Source organism: Paracoccidioides lutzii (assembly GCF_000150705.2).
Source record: "Paracoccidioides lutzii Pb01 unplaced genomic scaffold supercont2.21, whole genome shotgun sequence".
Lineage (NCBI taxonomy): Eukaryota > Fungi > Ascomycota > Eurotiomycetes > Onygenales > Ajellomycetaceae > Paracoccidioides > Paracoccidioides lutzii.
This window is the reverse complement of record NW_015440967.1, coordinates 341,244-361,969: the sequence shown is the minus strand read 5'-3', so window position 1 is coordinate 361,969 and position 20,726 is coordinate 341,244. Positions and strand designations below refer to the sequence as shown.

Below are 20,726 nucleotides of genomic sequence, written 5' to 3'. Positions count from 1 at the left end.
CGTAACTATGATACAACTATGTTCTCTAATGTCTGCTCTTTTTTCAGTTACGATTTGAATAGTTATGCAAGCAAGAACAGGTTCACATAACTAACCGGTTGTTCTGTTCCGTCACTCATTGTTCTTTGTATAGTTGTGTGTGTGTAGGAAGATAAATGTTGTTCTTACATCTGTCATTAATCAGTTCTTTACCACGTACGGAGAGTTAATAAAGGAGCCCAACATAGAAAACTGATACTTTTGGTGCCCCAAAGTTTCTCTGCCTATTTAGCAAAATTTGTATAAAACGTCGACCCATTTTATTCCCACCGCGTCCATCAGTCATACTTAGATTCTCTTCAGCTGTTCCTCTCCGCATTGGTGCACCTCTCTCCTGTCGGGTGTCTGGTCCATTCATCGGCAATTGACCCCGAACCGATTCTTTTTCTCGAAAGCATCCAAACTTTCCAGGCCAAGGCAGACTCTGTTTTCGCTGTAATTAATTAACTAGTTATTTGAAATACCCAACCCGTTAACCTTCCAATCCCACCCCTACCCTACCATCAAGGATCTGTCTGCAAAAACAACCATAAAAAGCACAGAACACCCACCCAGCCCATCTCTCGTCCAAGGTTCACAAGATAATCGCCAAGCTGTTCTCCTCAATCTTTCGTCGCGCTCCTCTCTCCTCTCTCCGATCTAGCGTCGGCCTCTCTGTTGCTGCTGCGGCTTCGTTCCAAAATCGGTCCTCCCCCACCGGCACTGCTGTCCCCTTTCACCCCGCGACGCCCCTCAGCGTCAAGGCATCCCATATCTCCTCCAGGATGAAGCACTCAAAAGTCGTTGGTGAGTAATTCAATTATTATTCTGAGGTTTTCGCCTGCCTCTTTTACTTTTATTTTATCGAATGTCACCGAGTGATCTCCTTTAAATATCACTTATCAAACTAAAATGCGAAATATATATATAATTATATAGTTATTGGCTCCGGGCCCGCTGCGCACACAGCGGCCATTTATCTCTCCCGCGCTGAATTGAAACCCGTGCTCTATGAAGGAATGATGGCCAACGGCACTGCCGCAGGCGGCCAACTCACCACCACGACAGATGTCGAAAATTTCCCCGGCTTTCCGCATGGCATTGGCGGCTCCGAACTCATGGATAACATGCGCGCCCAGTCCGTCCGTTTTGGCACAGAGATCATCTCTGAAACCGTCTCTCGCGTCGACCTCTCCTGCCGCCCCTTCAAGTTATGGAAAGAATTCTCTGATGGGCCCGACGACGCGCCTGCACACACTGCAGATGCGCTAATTGTAGCCACGGGTGCCAATGCGCGCCGTCTCGATTTACCCGGTGAACAGCAGTATTGGCAGAATGGCATCAGTGCATGTGCTGTTTGTGATGGAGCCGTGCCTATTTTTCGGAACAAGCCGTTGTTTGTGATTGGCGGCGGAGATTCGGCGGCAGAGGAGGCCATGTTTCTTACAAAGTATGGTAGCAAAGTGACGGTGTTGGTGAGACGGGATAAACTGCGCGCGAGCAAGACGATGGCGAAAAGGTTGTTGGTCAATCCTAAGGTTGAGGTGAAGTTTAATACGGTTGCGGTGGAGGTGCAAGGGGAGCCCGCGCCAAGGGGGCTCGTGACACATTTGAAGATTAAGAATGTGGTGTCCGGAGTTGAGGAAGTTGTTCCAGCTAATGGCCTCTTCTATGCTGTGGGACATGATCCCGCGACAGCGTTGGTGAAGGGACAGGTCGAGACAGATGCGGAAGGTTATATTGTTACGAAGCCGGGGACGAGCTATACGAGTGTTCCTGGCGTGTTTGCTGCTGGCGATGTGCAGGATAGGAGATATAGGCAAGCTATTACAAGTGCCGGTGCGTGCTAGCCCCTTTTATTTCATGTCTCGTTTGTATTTTGGATTTTCTTGTTTGACGGATTGATTAACGAACTACTACTACGTGACTTGCAGGATCTGGTTGCATCGCTGCGCTCGAAGCTGAAAAGTACATTGCAGAGTCGGAAGGGGGAGATGAACCTCCTTTCGTTGCCACATCCATTGAACAATCTAACCAAGGGGAGAATGCTCCTCCGACATTGGAGTATACGTCCAATCCCCTACTGTAATATAACAATTTCAGGGAGATTGTTGGATTTAAGTTTCGAGTTCAGGAGACGGAAGGAAAAAAAGAATTATTATTGATTCTAGGATATTTCCGTATTAGATATTATATAACTGTCTTCCCCCTCCCCCCTCCCTTTGCGCATTGGATGAATGGATAAGATTTGTTCTGGTTAAATCATTGGACCAGGAAAATACCCGTATTATTACTGTCGAATGGATCTCAACAATCCATTTTGAGCGGAGTAAGGCTAGTCGAACTTTAGGACCATACCATGCCGAGATCTGGAGAGTGTTTTTTAAGAGTTTTTCGATTGCATGATAATTTCATTACTTGCTTCACAATATGTGCTGCAGAAGCGAAAATAGAGAGAGGTACACATAAAATACATAGAGTACAAACGTACAGATTTTAAATAGGCAGCAAAGAAAAGCTAGAAGGAAGATCCTGAGATATGGGGAAGAGGAATCAGTGCATTATAGAGGGAAATTGAAAGAGATCCTCTAACCTCACTCCGTTCAATCCTCCCGAGGTAAGATATGGAAGGAATTTCCCCTTTTGAAAAAAAGAAATGACTGAAGACATAATGCACCAGACTCTCCCATTCACGCACCGCCCAATGGACACCTTGACCTATTGGGTTTCCCTAACCCATGCAAATCAACTTTTAAAACCACAGTTGCAAGCGAAGACTCGCAAAACGCATCTAGAGAAACTAAAATAAACCCGTATTTGCAAGAAAGGAACGCAACTCTCCAGAGCTGACCGATTCAAACTACCCATCCGGGAAACTTTTCGTTATTATTATCAGAAAAGGGACAAGGGGAAGAAGGGGGGGGGAAGGGGAAGAAAAGAAAACCGGCTATAAGGCACTCAATGAATCTGCCTTGTCTTCCTGCCCACTTTAAAAAATATGTCTTCATCTGTATTCTCGTCCTGGCCACCAATTCCTTCCAAATTCTTCTTGGTAGCTTGAACCTCAAACGCATCAAACGGATTCGCCGCGCACCAGCGATCCTTAACCTCGTACGTCCTTCGTTCCCACTCCACAATCCTCTCCTTCCATTTCTCCAAAGACTCATCATTTTCACGACGATGTTCGCCAATCTGGTCAATGTATGGTTGTCGGATATCTCCAGGAGCATCACGCCACATCTGGCCCAGTGCCTGGCGGATCTCCTCCCGGGGAGCTTTGGCGTTGGCATTTCCTGTGCTTGCGCGTCGCGCCTCGTTGCATTTCGTTTTGCAAATGTGCCAATAGTCCTTCTGGTAGAGCAAGAATGGATTCAGGGGCTTCTTGGCTGGTCGTGGTTCAGCCGGGCCAAGTTCCTTGATGATTGCGTCCCACATTGCTTTGTCGTAAGCTTCACGAACGGAGGATGCGGATGGGAAAGAATTGTTTGATCGGGGGGGAGCGGCTGGTTTTTCTGCTGGGGATTCTGGAAGTAATGCTTTTCGTTTTCGTCCGTTGACTGTGCTGCCGTTGATAGAGGTGCTGTCCATGGCTGTGAGGGGAGCGTTGTTTGTTTTTTTGCATTTGGCGAGAACCAGCGGCTTGGGAAAAGTAATGGGTCCAATGATGGATTCAAGTATTTCGGATGCTGCACGTAGCCCGGAGAGATATGCTCCATGCACGGTGGCCGGATGAGTACCGCATGTAGCCTCACCAGCGAAGTATAGATTTCCAATTGGCTTGGCCATAAGGTCATAATCGCCAGGCAGTGCTTCGGTGCCAACGTAGGAATAGCTGCCATTGGCGAACTTATCCTTGCCCCAGCGTGTGATAATAGTCTCCAAGGGATCTGGTACAGCAACCTCCTTGAAAATATTACGAAGTTGTGATGTGACTTCACCCAGAATTTCAGTGTCGGTCATCGCTTCAGCTTGGTGTGCGGCATCGCCAGCCATTAGCGCGATCAGCACCGGTAATCCAGTGGTCTTGATGCAGTTCCAGAACAGATAAAATCTGCCACGATTTCGGCTGTAATCCGCTTGGGACAAGCTGTTTTGTACCGTTGGTTCTCGAAGGAGACCAAACATATCCCTCTCTACGTCCCAAAACGGCTTCTCAAACACGAGGATAACCTTGTTCATGGTCCCAAAACCAAGTCTGTTAACAGCACCGGTTTTCCATTGGGGAAGAGGTGGCTCAAATTTGATAAACTCCTTTTTGAGAACGCCCAGGGGAGCGGTGAAGACAATTTTATCTGCGTGGATTATTTCACCATCCTCACAATGGACGGCGGTTTTATGACTCGAGGCTCCTCGCGGATCGTAAGTTATCTTCGTCACGCACTTATTGGTTCGAACATCAAGCTTATCCGGCAAATTCCAAAGCCCCCTCGGAACTTGTTGGTAGCCCCCAACAACCTGCGCATGTTCGCCTTCAAACTCACTACCCATATCCTGATCCCAACCTGACAAGCTGAGCTTGCCAACGTTGGCGGCATTAGCATATTCGAGATTAGCGAAATGCCAATTTAACAACCTCATATCCCTGGGTGTCAGCGGCAAGAGCTTTTGGTATTGCCTTATGCCATCGTCCATGACTGCGCCCAACGATTGGGTTTTTGTTTTTGCTGCAATCCCATTTAAAAATATGGAATCATGGCTCGTAACACCATTTCTTAACTTCCATCCCATTGCCTGACATGCGACAGCCGCTGAGTGGTTATTGGTTGCCCCAAGGTCTGATAGCAGAACACCAGAGGAAGTTTTAATATTCGCTGTCTTGTGGCTAACACCCCTTCCAACACGTTTGGTGGGAAGCAGCAATCCGATTGTGCCCGAGGCCGTAGCTTCTTCATATTGCCTAACGGTGAGTCCATCATCTGCCGATGAGTCACGACCCAAATCTATAAGCTCCCTATCACCTTCTGCTGCAGGGGCAATAACTGCCTTGTGACGGTAAGCTCCGGAGCGGTCGAGAATATCATTATAAAGCTTCTCAACCATTGCATCCCTTAACTCGTCAACGGGAGTACCATCAACGTCGTAAATAGTTGAGATATCCCGTAGCAGGTGGTATCGAAGAGCAAGCTGCGCACGGATAATCGGATCCAGCGGATTTCCATGGTCGAAACCCACAACAATCTGAGCTCCCATTTCTGCAGTGGATCGTAGACCTTTTGGCAATGTATTTGACTGTAGGGATGTGAGAGGGTGTGAGTATATGCGTCCGCCTATCCTTTTACGGCCTTCCAATAAAATCACTCTTGGCGAAGTAGTAACATCCGGGTATTGCTGAAACAGTCCTTGAAGTTGTCTGGCGCAACCCAAACCTGCCATACCCGCTCCTACTATGACTACGGTTGGTCCATCCTTCCTCCGGCCTCTCTTGGAGGCAATTATGGATTTTGGAATATCGACACACCCAAAATTAATATACCCATTGCGAATGAGCCAGTCGTACGCAACAGAGGCAAGATTCATCCACCTAATGTCCTTTGCACAGCCAAGCGCTTCTTCTCTTGTAACACTAACCATTGGATTTCTTGTCCACAGTCGAAGGATTCCGTTGCGAATGTTAAGATATACAGTAACGTGAAGGTGGCAAAGATCATCCTGCAACAAGTTCTGTTCGCCTTGGTGCAGCGCGTATGGATTGAGGCGCGAGGCATGAGCTGCAGCGATACATTGCTGGGCATAGGTGGATGCTGAGAGACGTGCAGGGATCGATGACCTTGGTCTGTATTTACTGTAGTCTGAATTCGGCTCGCCAGTTTGACTCTTTGGTGTATCCCCGGGTTTCAAGTTGTTATTTGACGTTGCACCGGAACCGGTAGATTTAAGTGGGGGCAAAGGAGACATAAGGGACGCTGAAGTCATCGAACCAGTTGGGGTGTTGTGGTGGCTCCCTTCTGTAAAGATATCCCGATCCCGCGACAAACGGGTCGTATCATGTGATCCATACTCCAGAGAATCTGTAACTGAGGATATTCGGGTCTCCTTCGAAAATGAATTCACATTAGCATTGAATTGCTCCTGTTTTTGGAGTAATTGATCATCGAAATCCCGTATCTGCTGCTCCAATACAAGGGGTTTTGATCTCGCAACATTTGTGACAGTGTCGTTAATGGTAGGAGGAGCGTAGGCCTGCGTCTCATCCTCTTGGGTGACATGTAACATGTCCTTCAACGAGCCTTCTTCAAAAACAGCAGCCTTGGCTAACTCCGGAGAGTTGTGAGTTTCCGTGGGCAAATTCTCAGACATTCCGAAAATGGTGACAAGGTACAGAGGCCGACAAAGAGCGACGGGAAAAATAGGATGCGTGATGTTTCTGGTGTTGATTCAACAACCCCTGTACACAAACTAGGATAAACACGACTCGAGCAGGCGCCGATACTTGTGCCTACGAAACGGCCCCTGGTGGTGTTTCTTAATGCGCCGGTGGAAACCATGTGTTGGTGGATCTTGTCATGATCATCGTGATATGTAGAGAACGACCACCAATGGGTCAGAAATGGGTATATGGACCGATTGATTCTCCAGTATCTTTCCAGTTCCTATGAAATGAAGTCAGATAATGGTTGTAATAATATATGTTAATGCATTTGTCGGCTTCCGATGCAATATAAAATAGGAGAAAGGGATGTATCAATGTGAGAGACGTTCATGTGGGGGAGAGGGGTCACTTACCTTCGACGAGACTCCACGCATATGGCAGAGCGAACATGGAGACCGCCTCCTCCGTCAATAGGGACAATGGAACATGGTGAAGAACTGTGTTGTGTGGTTTTCTCTCAGGAACTACTTTGTCTCCTGTCAGAACCCGTTTGTAAATTGGTATAACGATTTCGACTTACTTGGGCCCACTTACCCACGTGATATAAAATTTATTAGTCATCCGACTTGCTTGGCCTTAGGTGTTGTACACGGGCTCTGTACTGCGAATAGCATAAATTATACAGACTCAAATTGAAGGAGAGGATATCATACAGTCTGGTAGTTTTCAGTGACTTGATCTGATTTTCAATGACTGAAGTAGTCAAAACAAGTTGGTTTGCATTCATGATTGCTGAATATCTGAATATATTTTAATGGTCACTAAACTAGACTAACTACTCCGTTATGGTAGTAGGTTGCCCAACGTCAATGGTGAAATACGTTAATTATCAATCTTTTGCGCCATGCTCCTTAACATTGAAAAACCATGTTGTTTCCACTCACACCCTTTTCTCCACGTCCACTCCCCCCCACGGCTGTTTCCGCGCACCCGCTTAGGAGATCATTGCCCGCAGTTATGTTACGTTAGGGATGTCAGGTGACCCCGATGGAACTGTGCTCGTTCCTTAGTCCAAGTACTTTATAGACTATGTATTGGCGATTTGGGGCCTTTTTGCCGAGAAGTCTAATACTGTAGCAAGATAACGTTGTCGTGTGTCTTGAATTAGCTTAGCTAGGATGAGGTCTAAAACTTTTTGCATGGGGCGGGCATGTTGATTCGGGTAGCCGCAGTGCCCACTGATACATATAACTATATATTTAGATCTCGACGAGCTAAGCTAGTCCAGTACACACAATGTATTCCTCCATGCAGTCATGCGATTCTAGTACCTGCGATATGACCTAGTGCCGCACGATATCTTCAGGAAGAATAATCTGGAGATAGTTAAAAACTGGTTTCCTCTTGCTTGTTTAAGTCTCAACCGTACTATGAAACGGGAACACCTCTACAGATGCATTAAGCATTACATTCAAAACAAATTTTTGGCGGTGTCAAGCCCTATTCCAGTTGAAGTGTTTTTCACTAGACTCGGTGACGGCGAAGCATATTAATGAAGTCGTCAGGGTATCAATTGCACCCATTATATGACTTAAATATATGTTCATACCATATATGTTCCTATCCTGACACAGTTTCCTGTTTCGACCCGTCCGTGAGTATGAAAGATCCGATTACACAAACTACCTAGACGATGAGACGTCGTCTATCTCCGAATTCAAAAGGGGGTTTAGTGAGGACAGCTTAATAATACATGGCCAACTGGGTGTGTAGGGTGTGAAAGCAATGTTGACCACAACTGAAGACCAGATATCCGTGCTCGGGTAACTTTTTGTTCAGGAAGTTTTATGGTTCCTGGCTGAATCGTTTGCCTTCAGTCGGAACTGAATGAGTATATATGTCTGAAAGACGCCGATAACTCAAGTAGCGTTGTGATATCCACCGCCTCATCCTGCAGAATAAGCTCTTCAGATTTTCAGAAGGGATATTCAAGCAATCAACAGTTTTCAAGATCGATTGAAGCTCCTCATCAATCAGCATCTTTTCTGAGTTCCTTCGGAAGCTTCGTTCCTGCATCCTCAAATATTCAAATGTTATTGTTTACATTCCCATCAATCCTCTTTATTTTAGGATTTTCTTAATGGGGGTGTTTTTTCCAAGTCCTTGCCCATCTTGAAGCATGCTGGTGAATCTCGCAATTGCCTCATCTCAACTCCTGTGCATTGAGCAGAAGTACCTCGTGCTTTTACAGTTTGCAAAGAAAAACGAACGAACCAAGCCAGCGGCACCATCTGAAGCGTATGCAGAATTAACCCATTCATCTGGCTAGCTGCCAGATGACAAGAGGAAAGGCGCCGTCATACCACCAATAGGTTAAGGCGGAAATGTGGGAATAGAACTTCTCTAGTTCACATTTCGAGACAGAGCTCCGTAATACAGTTGGAATTGAATAGGGTCACGTTCGTGACGGTCATGGATGAACCAGCTGAGAATCATGGCAAGATGGACGTTTGGTTCTGACCGAATCTTAAAATGAAACCCGTTATTGACACTTCTATCAAAGAGGAATTTACCAAGGCATTTCCAACAAGCCCATTTGACAAAACAAAGAAAATCCAAGCACGTTCTGAATCAACATACATGCAAAAGAAGGTATGATTATCCTTCCCATCTGTGTGTTTCAAACAATGACAATGTAATAGCTACATAACATGCAACGGAATAGAAAATATCTAGAGTCCGCCTTTGATGCAAACAACCATATATGAAATCCCAATAAGATAAAGCACATGCACCATACATACTACACACAGTCAAACAATCTCTATTTCGACTCTACATGCCGATGTAAACTATACGCCTCAACGTGACCATCTCCATCTCCACCCTCATCCCCATCATCAAAGACATCAGAGTCATTATCCGTAAAATCATCGTGGTATCCCACAGGGTCAATGGCGACGTGGTCGTCATCAATGTCCACGCCCATATCGTAATTATTACCAGCAGCATTGTCGGCGAGGAAGCCAATGCGTGCTTCCTCGTCCTCACCAAGTTCTGCAGTGGCGATTTCATCCGGGTCGTCAGAGAAGACATGCGGCGGCTGGAGGTGAGGCAGATTGCTGGACTGGGATTGTCGGATGCTGTTGTTAGTTCTCTCTTCAGCTTCGAGCTGTTTAGAACGGGCGAGGGTACTTTTTGCGATGTGAAAATTTCAAAGTTAGTTTACTGTTTTAAAGAATAGAGTTTGGGGAGCATTTATTATGCAACAACGTAAAAAGCAATTAAAAAAAATAAAATAAAAATAAAAAAGAAGAAGAAGAAGAAGAAGAAGAAGAAGAAGAAGAAGAAGAGCAATTGGGTATATGGAATTAGATATATGACACTGGAGCTGCGGCTTTTACGTACTTCCTATATATGTACCATGCAGTGAAGATACCCACGGCCATGCTAGCCAAAATGCTAACAATATTGATTGCCTTTGAGCCTGCGCTCATCGTCTCACCGTTCTGCGCTAGGATGCGCAGTCTGCTGCCGATGAAGGTCGGGACTAGCAGCCTTGGGGATATGATTGCGGTAGCAAGGCCGTACATGAGGGGATGGACTGTGGGGAACGTGGAGATGGCCCCGTTACATATGGAATAGGGTAGCGGGCAAAGTCTTATCATACATAGAAGCTTCAGTCCATCGTATTTGAGGGTCAGAGCGAGAGCGGCAAAGCGTTTGTCGTGTTTCATTAATCGGTGGACAAAAGAGGAGAGGAGGGTTCGGGAGACGATGAATGAACATGTTGATCCGATTACAGTTCCGATTGAGAATATGAACCATCTGTGAATGAGGGGGTCAGTATCGTATTTCAAATAAAAGGGGGAAACCGTTTATCGTTCCAAAAGTTTGACATACCCTTTCCAAACACCAAAGATAAACCCTGCAACGGTCCCGACAGTCGACCAACCAACCAGCGGGGGGAAAGAGACTATAAATGTGCATATCCACACGGCGAAGTATGCAAGTTTAGAGCTCTCCCAGTCCTCCGCCACAGGCTCTAACCACTTAAATATCTGCCCTGTCAGAATCACGAAACCTACACCCAGTAAAATAAGCCCGATAGTGGCCAGCACAGTGCCAATTTTCTGCAGAAGAGTCATCTTCCCAAATCTACGAGAGACACGTTGGCAGAACTGTTTTATGTTGATTATCGATGAATCCCGCAGGGAGGCAGGGGGGACAGTAAAAATCGAAGACCTCCTCCTCCTGGAGGAGCCGGAGAGACTTGAGTGCGGCTGGGTCCATGGCGGGCGGAAGGATTCTAATGTGGGAGACAGGGATCCGTCTATATCTGTGATCGGAGGGGTAGAGAGAGCATTTTCAGTTGGAGAGCGGTCCGCAGACATCTCTCAGAGAGTTCGGCAATTGGGGGAGGATTCAGGTTCCGACTCATCCACGGATGTTTGGGGATATGTTTATTGTCGGATCATTCAGCTCGTATAATGATGTAATCGGAAGTTGACACAGCCATATAGTTATATCAGAAGGGCAGAGAGCGGTGTTTTAAAGTGTTACGGCGTTTCTTCAAGTAGTAGTTGGCAGCTGGAGACGGGGCTTTTCTGGTCGCAGGGCTGTGGAGAACCTGAGCAGGCAGAAGGATGCGGCGGCGGCGGCGTCTAGAAACGGGGGGAAGCGCGGTATAGTAGGCCAAACTATAAGTTAATGAGTAAACAGTGGAGATGGAACAGGACAATCTTTTTATTCTAAAAGATATTATTTAACTGGTTACAGATATAAAAAGAAGGTCAAATGCCTCTCTCACAACCTTTTATCCTCGTTTCGTATCCTGACAAATAAGCGATCCACGACTCATGGCTCGTCAGCATCAGCCTGGCTGTGCGCTGACGCTCGATTCTGGTAGCCTGCGTTTGATCGTCTTATTAATTTCAGGTTCTCCAAACTAAACAACTGCCCGCAGGGGCTGATTCGTCAGCCCATTCGCCGTTGGTTTATTCTTCTGCTGTATATATCATATTTTCATAAACATTTGATCGCATCATGGGGTTAAATAATTGCTCACTGTATAAGGTATGAAGGATGGATCATTCATCCTTAATTTTCTCAAACTCTGTGCTTATTTTAGTATTTGAACTCAAGGGATATATTTAATTACGTCTCCCGATTGTTCAGTTGCCGTGTGGAGGAAAACCGTGTGGAGGAAAACCTTGGGACGTGATACCCAACTTTTATGCGAGTGTTGCTCAAGAGATGGGGATCAGCACGTTCAATGAGCCTAAATATTTCATTCTATATTTATGGTTAATATCTGAATAGCAGTGAGAATTTGAGGACGAGTGGTTGCAACATTCGATATCCCCTTTCTTCAATGCTTGACATTCTCAATGATCCGTGTATATGTATTTGCTCCCCTCTTCTTGTTACAGTGAAGATTGTGAAGATGGGGTCCCAAGGTTGCCTTCTCCTAAAGCCACATCCCCAACTTTCTCCGCCACGATCTCCCATCCCCCCTCCAACTTCAACCTTCTTCCATCACTGTCTCGCCTCGTCACCGCCGTCCCCACCCATCGTGGTATACTGCTGTATATATAAGAGTTCATAGATGTACTTATCCCTTTCTTTTGCTTCTATAACTCTCCTTAATGCGCCGTTGTTTCCCGTTGGCTCTTTCACTGCAGTGAGCTGTGCCATGTAACCAGGCTGTCCTCCACGATTCCTCCGCTCAGCCACCATCTCAAATACTTTTTCGCATCCCCTCCGCGTCATCCTCGTCTGGTCATCCCATTTCTTGCTGAAACCATGAACCATCTGTACTCTTATTGACAGACTCTGTCACTTCCTCTGTGGTTGAGAAAACTCACTTACATCCTCTGCGCCGTGTCCTTAGCCAGTGCTACGTATCCCAAAACGAGGTGTTGTTACCCTCTACCCCCTTTCAGAAATAATGGTTCCAGAGGAGATATATGAGCTTTGTCTGCCAATCCTCGAAGACGAGTCCACAGAAGAGGAAGCGAAGGTCGAGAAGCTAGAGGAACTCCTACGCCAGAAGCCCTCTTTGCTAGGCAGCTCCCTCGAGAACGCGGTCTTGGATGTTCTGTGGCGTCATCGCACCTCGACTAAGCCTGACACCTCTCCTCCTTTCCGCCATACTGTCATCCGCCGTGCCTCGCCAGCTCCCTGGCAAATCCCGCGTGCAGCCACTCCCCTATCCCCTTCCTCCAATTCAGGAACAAGCCCTGCTCCCCCCCCCGGATTTCCTGTGCCGCGTGGAGGGTTCCCCCGTCCGCCCCGGTCGGTTACCGCATCCCCCTTTTCGTCTCCTCGCCCTTCACCGCGTCTTGCACTGGCCCAGCCTATTCCCCACAGTCCAAGTCTCAATTCCTATGAGTTTTCGGATAATACGCCTCCTCCTGAAATCTATGGAGATTACGGAAGTGACAATGTGGATTGGCTTGTGAACGACGATGCCGGGAGTGTGGCTTCGTCAACTGGGTTGAGCGGAGCTGCCCCAGAATGTGTTGCGCCACCAGATATGAGTCCATATGATATCCTCAGGTCCGTTCTCGGGGATGGTAGGACAAACGAAGAGATTGAGCAAGCTCTTGAAGCCAACGGATACGACCTGGGGGCCACAATTGCTTCGCTAACGGAACAAGAAAGCGCAAAGGCTACGACAGCCGGCAATGGCGCAAGGACCCTAGTAGGAAAATCGATGGCAGCGGACAAACTTCGCCCTGTCACACCTTCTGGTCAGACACGAAGCCCCGCGGTGTGCAAATACTGGTTGTCGACCGGACAGTGTCTTAGGGCTGACTGTCGATTTAGCCATGATTTAACTAGCCATGTTTGCAAGTAAGTGTTTTTATCTGAGGCGTTAAATAAGGTATCTGTAGCTAATGCGATAATAGATATTGGTTGTCTGGTAGCTGCCTTGCTGGTGAAGGCTGCCCATTTTCTCATGATCCATCTGCCTTGGTTGGCGCATTAACTATGAACGACCAGAATGGTGCTAATATGGGTGGGCTCGTTGATAATTCTCAACAAGCATACCAGTTACAGGATAACTATGAGGCTTTCCCCGCTCTCCAACCTTCGAATATAGAATCCTGGCTAAGTCCATATCAACGCAAGCACGCAGGCCAGTCCCATGGCACATCTTCCCCAAATTTCAGGAACAAGAACAGTGCCTTAGGTCAGGCATCGCGCCCGCACTCTCGACCAACAAGCCGACATCAGCATCGTGAAATAAATCCTGCCGCTCCGCCGGTCGATGATCCCGAGGCGTTTCCCACCTTGTCCGCCGTCAAGGGTGCCGGAAAGAAACACCATGGGAAACGCGGACATGGGAATCACCGGGACAATTCTGCACACAAGGAGAACAATCCTTCATCCTTGGCTGATGTCGTCCGCATGTCTCCCTCTCCAGGCCCCGTTAGTCGCAAAGGTACTCCAATATCTAATCGTACCTCTGCTGCAAGCCACGAAAATAGTGCCGCAGCCCAAGCAATCCCTGCCCCAAAACGTATCCCCTGGCTTGAACCGGGAAAACGTACCAATCAACAATATATCAAACACCGCTACGATGCCATTACTCATGGTAACGTGCGAAATAAATTCTTGCAGAGGTATGTTACTGTTTATTTTCTTGCCCTATCCACACGAACCCTGACAATAAAATGCTATCAGTGCCGCACAAGCTTGGAACCGAAACGACATGCGTGCAGCCAAAGTCTTGTCCCTCCGCGGACAGGCTGAGAATGAAGCCATGCGTCGTTCCCACCGTGAGGCAGCCCGTCACCTTTACGATGAGCGGAATAAACATATGGGTGGCAATGATGACGAGCTGTACGTTGACCTTCACGGCCTGCACCCTGGGGAAGCAATTGAATATCTAGAAAGTGTCCTGGTTGAGCATGCGAAGCTCGGTCGACGAGTCCTCTATACCATCACCGGTACCGGCCATCAAAGTAAAAATGGCAAAGACAAAGTTGGAAAGGCAGTCAAGGCATGGCTGAATGAATGGGGCTATGTTTTTCGGGAATTTAATGTCCCAGGTGAGCGTGGTGGGTATATTGGTGGTGTTCTTGGAATCGACCTGACGAGCTCTGACCGCAGTGTGCTTTCTGCCAAGTCTCATGGAGAGGGTCCGTCTGGGGATGGTAAAAGCCCGGCTGGCGATGAAGGTGCCGTGACTGCTGATAGTTCCGCCCCCCCGGTCCTTACTATGGGTAAGATTCAGCTGTTAAAGAGAGATGATGCTTCTAAGAAAGAAGAAGAGTGATCCGTTCCCCAACATTACTGCTGTCATCTGTCCTTAGCATTTCGCTTTTATTTTTGGCCGCATGCAATTCACCAGCCGTAACAAATATCATGACATGTCACTTACCATTGCGATATTAATTTTGGATCATCGAAGACGCTCTTGATGCTACAACTTCGGGAATGCTCATATGGCAAGATATTGAAGAGATCTCATGAGAAGAGGATTGGGCGGGGAGTGCGGCAAAGAGAAAGCCAACCGTAACCCATAGGATCTCCAGAGTGCATGATGTGTAGTGTGGTTGGGCCGCATAAATTTGCAACCTGAAGCAGTATTTCCAACAGTATCTGGTGTTCCCGGGTTGTTTGGCTGGGCTGCTTACCTGTGTAGGCTTGCCGTGGGATAAGGCTCTGGTCAAATATACATTGAATGTATCAAGAGACATGACTTCACATTGAATATGAGATAGTTTTTTCCCGGTTATTCCTGTTATTAGCTCTTATGAGTAATTTACCTAGAATCATGGTTAGTTTTAGTCAAAACTATCTCACCATCTATGTAATAAATAGTGATATTATCACTCAACAAAAATTTTATACGCTTCAGCTAAATAGCCAATGTGTCCCTCGTACAGTGGATGAACATGTTTCCCTAACTAACCATCGTATCATATACCCAGCCTCGAAATTCCTACTGCGGTTCCTCCCCTGCAAACCTCTCCCTCAACGTTGGCACATCAATCCCACAAAGCTCCGCCTTCCTCACAATTCCCTTCGCCCTCTCGACAACAGGTACATCAATCATCATGCCATCCAACGTCCATGCTCCCCTCCCACTCTCCGCTGCCTTCGAATCCGCCACGACAACCCTAACAGCCCACTCCACCTCCTTCTCCTCAGGGCTAAAAATCCGCTGCACCACTTCCAACTGCGATGGATGAATACACTGCTTTCCATTGAACCCCATCCGCTTGCCATTCAGCGCCTCTTCCTCCAGAACAGCAGGCGTCTTGAAGTCCGTGCACACTAGGTCGATTGTGAAGGGGAGATTGAAGGCGCGGGCGGCAGTGACGATTGCAGAGCGCGCGTAGAGGAATTCGGTCAGAGACGGGGTTTGGGTTATGCTTAGGTCTTTGGAGAAGTCTGCTGCGGCGAAGATGAGGCCGGATAGTTGGGTTGGGGTTGCGGAGCAGATTTGGGGGAGGTTGATGATTGATTTGGCGCTTTCAATTAGGGCGAGGATGGTTACGGGAGGGTTTTGGGAAGGGGTTGGGTTTGAGTGGGTTGGTTTGGCGGTGGAGCGGGTGTGGGATATTACGTCGGAAATGAAGTGGAGGTCGGAGGCTGAATCGACTTTGGGGACGACGAGGGTGGTTAGGTTTGGGGATTGAAGCTGGGCGTTGGGTTTGGTGAGTATCTAGTCATGCATTTCCCACACACACACACACACACCGGTTTTTGGGGGTGTGGGGAAGAAACCCGTGGAGGGGGGAGGGGTGATTGGTTAGCAGTGATGCGCTCTACGTACCACTTCAGTAAGGTCAGCTAGGGCAAGACCGCTGCTGACGGCATTTATGCGCACTGCGCGCTCCTTTATTCCGGAGGGTAAGGGATGGTTAATGGCATTGCGAACGAGGACACGGGCTTCCTCCTTCATCGTAGGAGTTACGCTGTCTTCGAGATCGTAGGCTACGCAGTCGGCAATCAGGGAGCGCGATTTATCCAGCATGCGCTGTGAGGATCCGGGAACTATGCACGAGGAGAAGAATACATCAGTCGCTGCTAAGAGGCATGGAATGGATTGAATTGAAGGACTGAGTATATATACCGTAGAGTAGAGCCCTGCACAAGAGGTTGCTTATGGCAGCAGCCATGGTGATGTAGTCCGATGATATCTTTCACAACCAAATGACAGTTCCTGAGAAAAGATCCAATTGCTGCCAAAGTCAAAATTATATTGATCTTTGGAGAATGTTAGAAGCACAGTGCTCCATTTTGCACCACAGAGCAAGGCATACATACGCAGATCGGAACCTACAAGTGCCTGTTGTCGTCGAGTTCGGCTTCTTCCCTCCGACTCCTCGGCTAACTTGCGTGCCGGATGCACGGACCAGCTCTCAGCAGCTACACCAAGATCCTGGCATTCAAATGTTCAAACCCCTTAACATCGTCCATTTAAAAACTTAAGATGAAGAAAGAAACTTGAAACTCAACTTTGGTTCGGGATCATGGATAGCAGAGATAAGCGATGAAATATGCCTCTGAATGAACTCTCTCAGAAGCACCAGATTGCTCTACTTTTGTGAAAATGACTACCAATCAGATGAAGTGCAAGTTAGAAGGCCAGTCCGGAATGCATTCAGGTTGTGAAACAAAAAAAAGTCATTGTTATTATACAGAGCTCTCTATTTTGCAAGAATTTCCCCGAGTGTCATTCTAAGGCCGAGGCAATTTCGAGCGCATTTTGAGCGATGTTCTGCCGCAGGTCACCGCTGGCGGCTAGTTAGTTCCAATCCGCGCTTAACACCAACGTTGCTTCATCCTTTAGAAAACAAACCATCCCGTTACAACAACGACCAAAATAGACACCGTTTAAATTGTGGTTTATTGGCATATAATTCCTTGGCCATGGACCAACGTGCCCCCGGAGAACTAAACTGGCGTCTCAGTGCGCATCCAGTCACTCTGTTATTCTTCCTTGGCTTTCGCATTGGTTGGTGTCTACCATGCACACCTCTTATCAAATCCTCCATTACTCCAATCTACAGAACTGAACTAATGTTTGCCAACTTTCTAATAAAATAGGGAGTTTATTAATGTATCTCTTCGGTCTTTTATTTATCAATAGCTTGTTCGTTCCCCTCCCAGCTTCTTCTTGCGTGCGAACGAGTGGTCCCATTCTCCGACATATATCATCCATGGACCCAAAGCTAAAAATTCCCTCCCTTAAAGTGTCCTCGTCTTTATCCTAACCCTTCTCCTCCTCTCCGCCGACTTCTACTACCTCAAAAACATTGCCGGCCGCCGCCTTGTCGGGCTCCGTTGGTGGAATGAAGTTAACACCGCGGACGGCAATTCCCACTGGGTATTCGAAAGCTCAGACCCAAATACACGAACTATTAATGCTACAGATAAACGTTTCTTCTGGCTCGGTCTGTACGCTACTCCTGCTCTATGGATTTCTCTAGCCATCATTGCCATTATACGGCTGCAGAGTGTCATTTGGCTGAGTTTAGTTGGTATGTCGTACTGACATTTGTTATTTAATTTCATTCTGATGTCATGTTTTGTATCTGCTGGTGATAGGCGAGGAACCGCTGACTTTCCCCCTTTTTTTTTTTCCCTTACCAGCGATTGCACTTATTCTTACGATCACGAATACTGTGGCGTTCTCACGATGTGACCGGTTCAGCCAGGCGTCGACCTTTGCAAGCAGTGCTTTGTCCGGCGGGATTGCGAGTAACTTTGCATCCGGGATGATAGGGAGGATTTTTCGATAGGAGAGTGAATAGGTATTGGTGACTTCATATGTTCCAACATTGATAGGATCGCATATGATTTTCCAACCATTCGCAGCAAATGCTAACTAAAAGAGCTCTGGGAGCCCGTTGACCCTGTTGACCCTGACTTGATTCAATAATGTATTTTCCATATATTCCCCTGGCGTGACTTCCTGATCATGTAATATTTTCCTGGGTAACGGGGAATTTCAGATCAATGGTTTTATTTATTTTTGGCGTTCGGCATTTTGAAGGGAGCCTGCATGCATTATCTTGTGTTTCTCTATTTACCATATTTCTTCCCTAGCAGTTGTTATATATATATACAACTTCTTTGATTGATTGATATTCACTATCTTGTTCCTACTAGGCTTCAACAGCATATTCAACTTACAGTTGAATTGACTCTGGCACCCCAAATTAAAAGGTTGGATCAAGTAGAAGGTTCGAATTCGCTCACTAATTCATCCTCAATCAAATCTTCGCCCCCTTTTTCGCGGCATGCTGCAAATCATTCAAATTCTTCATCTCCTGCCTAACCGCCAAATCACTCAGAATCTCCCGACTCCCACCCCCAACCACAAAAACTCTCACATCGCGACTAATCTGCTCAATCCTCGCCCCCTTCCCGCTCTTATTATATCCCGCCCCACCCATAACCTGCTGCGCCTCCCGACACACCTTCTCCAGACAGCGTGTGGTCATCACCTTCAATAGAGCAGTCATTCCTCCGACGTCGACACCCTGCTGGCCTGTCTTCGCGGCGACGTGGAGTGTGTACGCGAGTTGCTCAAGGTAGGCCTGGCAGGGTTCAATCAGCTCGCCGAATTTACTGAATTTGGCGCGAATGATTTGGTTCGCTATCAATGGTTGGCCGAAGGTTTCGCGCTTAATGGCGTAATTGTAGGCGTCTTCAGCACATACGCGGGACAGGCGAATGCAGGCGGCGGCCATGCTAAGTCGTTCAGGATTGAAGTCTTACAGATGGTTAGTTTGGATACTGAAATTTCGTAAACGTGGGTAAATGGGTAGGCCCGGAAAAGGGGGCGAGAGCGGATTAAATACTAATGTAACTAACTTACTCGACATGATATATGTGAAACCGTGATTTTCTGTACCAATGAGATTCTCCACCGGGACTTCCACGTCGTCGAACTCGATGAACGTCGAACCGCTGGCGTTGACGCCGGAATTCTCCATTCGTCTCCTTGTCACACCCTTCGCGGCCAATGGGACGATAAGGAGAGAGATGCCCTTGCGACCTGGTCCGCCTGTTCTGACAGCAGCTGTGCAATAATTTGCCCACAGGCCGTTGGTGATCCACTTTTTAGCCCCATTGACAATATACTTATTACCGGACCGTTTGGCGGTGGTCTTGATGTTGGCAACATCGGATCCCGCTGAAAAAGATATTAGTAAATTCCATGGATATTTCCAGGTTGAGTAAACCGCAACTTGCATACATACCATCAGGCTCAGTAATGCCTAGACAAAACCGTATCTCCCCACGAGAGACTTTGGGCATATACTCGAGTCTTTGCGCCTCGCTCCCGAAATTCATGATTGGGGGACATCCAATGCCATTTCCTCCGAAAAGACCCCAAATTACTCCCGAATAACCAAGTCTATTCCCATGACCATAGAGAAAAATGTTGTTCATTAGCCAGTTTATTCTTCATGTGGTCTGTAATAAAGATATGGAGCGAGTTGAAACAAGACTCAAGTGAATATAAAAAGACGAACCTGTTCAGCTCATCCACCACAATTAGGTTATGAAACTCGTCCCATTCCTCTGGCTCAATGCCTGCCGGCAAGGATACCCCACCCATATACTCCCTCTTTGTGGGCTTGATTATTGTAAAGCCCTTTTCAGCATGGAGCCTTAGCGCCTAAATGGATAGCAAGGGAGCAATCAGCATGTCAGTAAAATCATGCCCAGCACATGTAGATATGTACGGTTTATTACTGAATCTAACCTCCGGCGGCAAGAACCCTTGCTTCTCATACTCTTCGGCATAGGGCTTTAGGTTGTTATCAACGTAGTCACGGACATAAGCCTGCACTTTCTTATGCGACTCGCTATAGTACGGGGAGATCTGCCGGGAGTGCCAGAGGGGCTCTGCGTATGGTGCAGCTGATCCAAAGGGAGCGGATGCCATCGTACCGCACTCAGTCTTTTATGGATCAAAGGCGAAAAAGTTCGATAAATAGGATATGAAAAGGGATTGATTAATTAACTAAATTTTCCTAGCTGTCCAAGCGGACATCTAAGGGACATATTATTCTTTGGTTTAAATTCTTTTCATCAGGCAAGCATCAGCCTTAAATATGGGAAACAGGGAACATTATATCAATCGGCTGGATCTGGTCGAGGTAACATAGCCAAATCAAGAGAGTTCCCTGCGAATAGTTTACCTAGGCCGCTGGGTTGTTTGTTAAACCTTGCTTGTATGGCTAGAGTCCGGGTGGCCGAATTGCGGAGACACTCAGATGTGGATGAGTGTTTTAGGCCGAGATCCGATGGCAACATACCTTAAAACCGCCCCTGAGATTGCATCTGGATATGAATGAGGGGGACATTACAGCAAAATGCCCAATTACTTTGAATGAGGTTGGGTTGAACGGGTAGTATT

General features: G+C 47.1%; 8 protein-coding genes across 8 annotated transcripts; 3 read left to right on the top strand and 5 right to left on the bottom strand.

Moving 5' to 3' along the window:
* Positions 1–803: 803 nt before the first annotated feature.
* On the top strand, positions 804–2,107 carry PAAG_07020 (thioredoxin reductase; the record flags this gene model as incomplete). Its single annotated transcript, XM_002791063.1, has 3 exons — positions 804–825; positions 958–1,857; positions 1,953–2,107. 3 exons carry the CDS (start codon positions 804–806, stop codon positions 2,105–2,107), a joined length of 1,077 nt encoding a protein of 358 aa, XP_002791109.1.
* An 869-nt stretch (positions 2,108–2,976) lies between these two features.
* Positions 2,977–6,315, bottom strand: PAAG_07019 (lysine-specific histone demethylase; the record flags this gene model as incomplete). Its single annotated transcript, XM_002791062.1, has 1 exon — positions 2,977–6,315. One exon carries the CDS (start codon positions 6,313–6,315, stop codon positions 2,977–2,979), a length of 3,339 nt encoding a protein of 1,112 aa, XP_002791108.1.
* Positions 6,316–9,152: 2,837 nt separating this feature from the next.
* Positions 9,153–10,722, bottom strand: PAAG_07018 (hypothetical protein; the record flags this gene model as incomplete). The annotated part of the gene is made up of 3 exons (XM_015846096.1): positions 9,153–9,522; positions 9,737–10,156; positions 10,232–10,722. 3 exons carry the CDS (start codon positions 10,720–10,722, stop codon positions 9,153–9,155), a joined length of 1,281 nt encoding a protein of 426 aa, XP_015700531.1.
* Positions 10,723–11,754: 1,032 nt separating this feature from the next.
* Positions 11,755–12,142, bottom strand: PAAG_12317 (hypothetical protein; the record flags this gene model as incomplete). Its single annotated transcript, XM_015847823.1, has 2 exons — positions 11,755–11,914; positions 11,943–12,142. 2 exons carry the CDS (start codon positions 12,140–12,142, stop codon positions 11,755–11,757), a joined length of 360 nt encoding a protein of 119 aa, XP_015702567.1.
* Positions 12,143–12,278: 136 nt separating this feature from the next.
* On the top strand, positions 12,279–14,615 carry PAAG_07017 (CCCH zinc finger and SMR domain-containing protein; the record flags this gene model as incomplete). The annotated part of the gene is made up of 3 exons (XM_002791060.2): positions 12,279–13,186; positions 13,243–13,959; positions 14,021–14,615. The coding sequence occupies 3 exons, from the start codon at positions 12,279–12,281 to the stop codon at positions 14,613–14,615; spliced, it is 2,220 nt and encodes a 739-aa protein (XP_002791106.1).
* A 669-nt stretch (positions 14,616–15,284) lies between these two features.
* On the bottom strand, positions 15,285–16,467 carry PAAG_07016 (citrate lyase subunit beta; the record flags this gene model as incomplete). The annotated part of the gene is made up of 3 exons (XM_002791059.2): positions 15,285–15,986; positions 16,122–16,342; positions 16,422–16,467. The coding sequence occupies 3 exons, from the start codon at positions 16,465–16,467 to the stop codon at positions 15,285–15,287; spliced, it is 969 nt and encodes a 322-aa protein (XP_002791105.1).
* Positions 16,468–17,221: 754 nt separating this feature from the next.
* Positions 17,222–18,093, top strand: PAAG_07015 (hypothetical protein; the record flags this gene model as incomplete). The annotated part of the gene is made up of 3 exons (XM_015846095.1): positions 17,222–17,373; positions 17,546–17,832; positions 17,945–18,093. The coding sequence occupies 3 exons, from the start codon at positions 17,222–17,224 to the stop codon at positions 18,091–18,093; spliced, it is 588 nt and encodes a 195-aa protein (XP_015700530.1).
* Positions 18,094–18,567: 474 nt separating this feature from the next.
* On the bottom strand, positions 18,568–20,252 carry PAAG_07014 (acyl-CoA dehydrogenase; the record flags this gene model as incomplete). The annotated part of the gene is made up of 5 exons (XM_002791057.1): positions 18,568–19,070; positions 19,176–19,493; positions 19,561–19,718; positions 19,837–19,982; positions 20,070–20,252. 5 exons carry the CDS (start codon positions 20,250–20,252, stop codon positions 18,568–18,570), a joined length of 1,308 nt encoding a protein of 435 aa, XP_002791103.1.
* Positions 20,253–20,726: the final 474 nt, after the last annotated feature.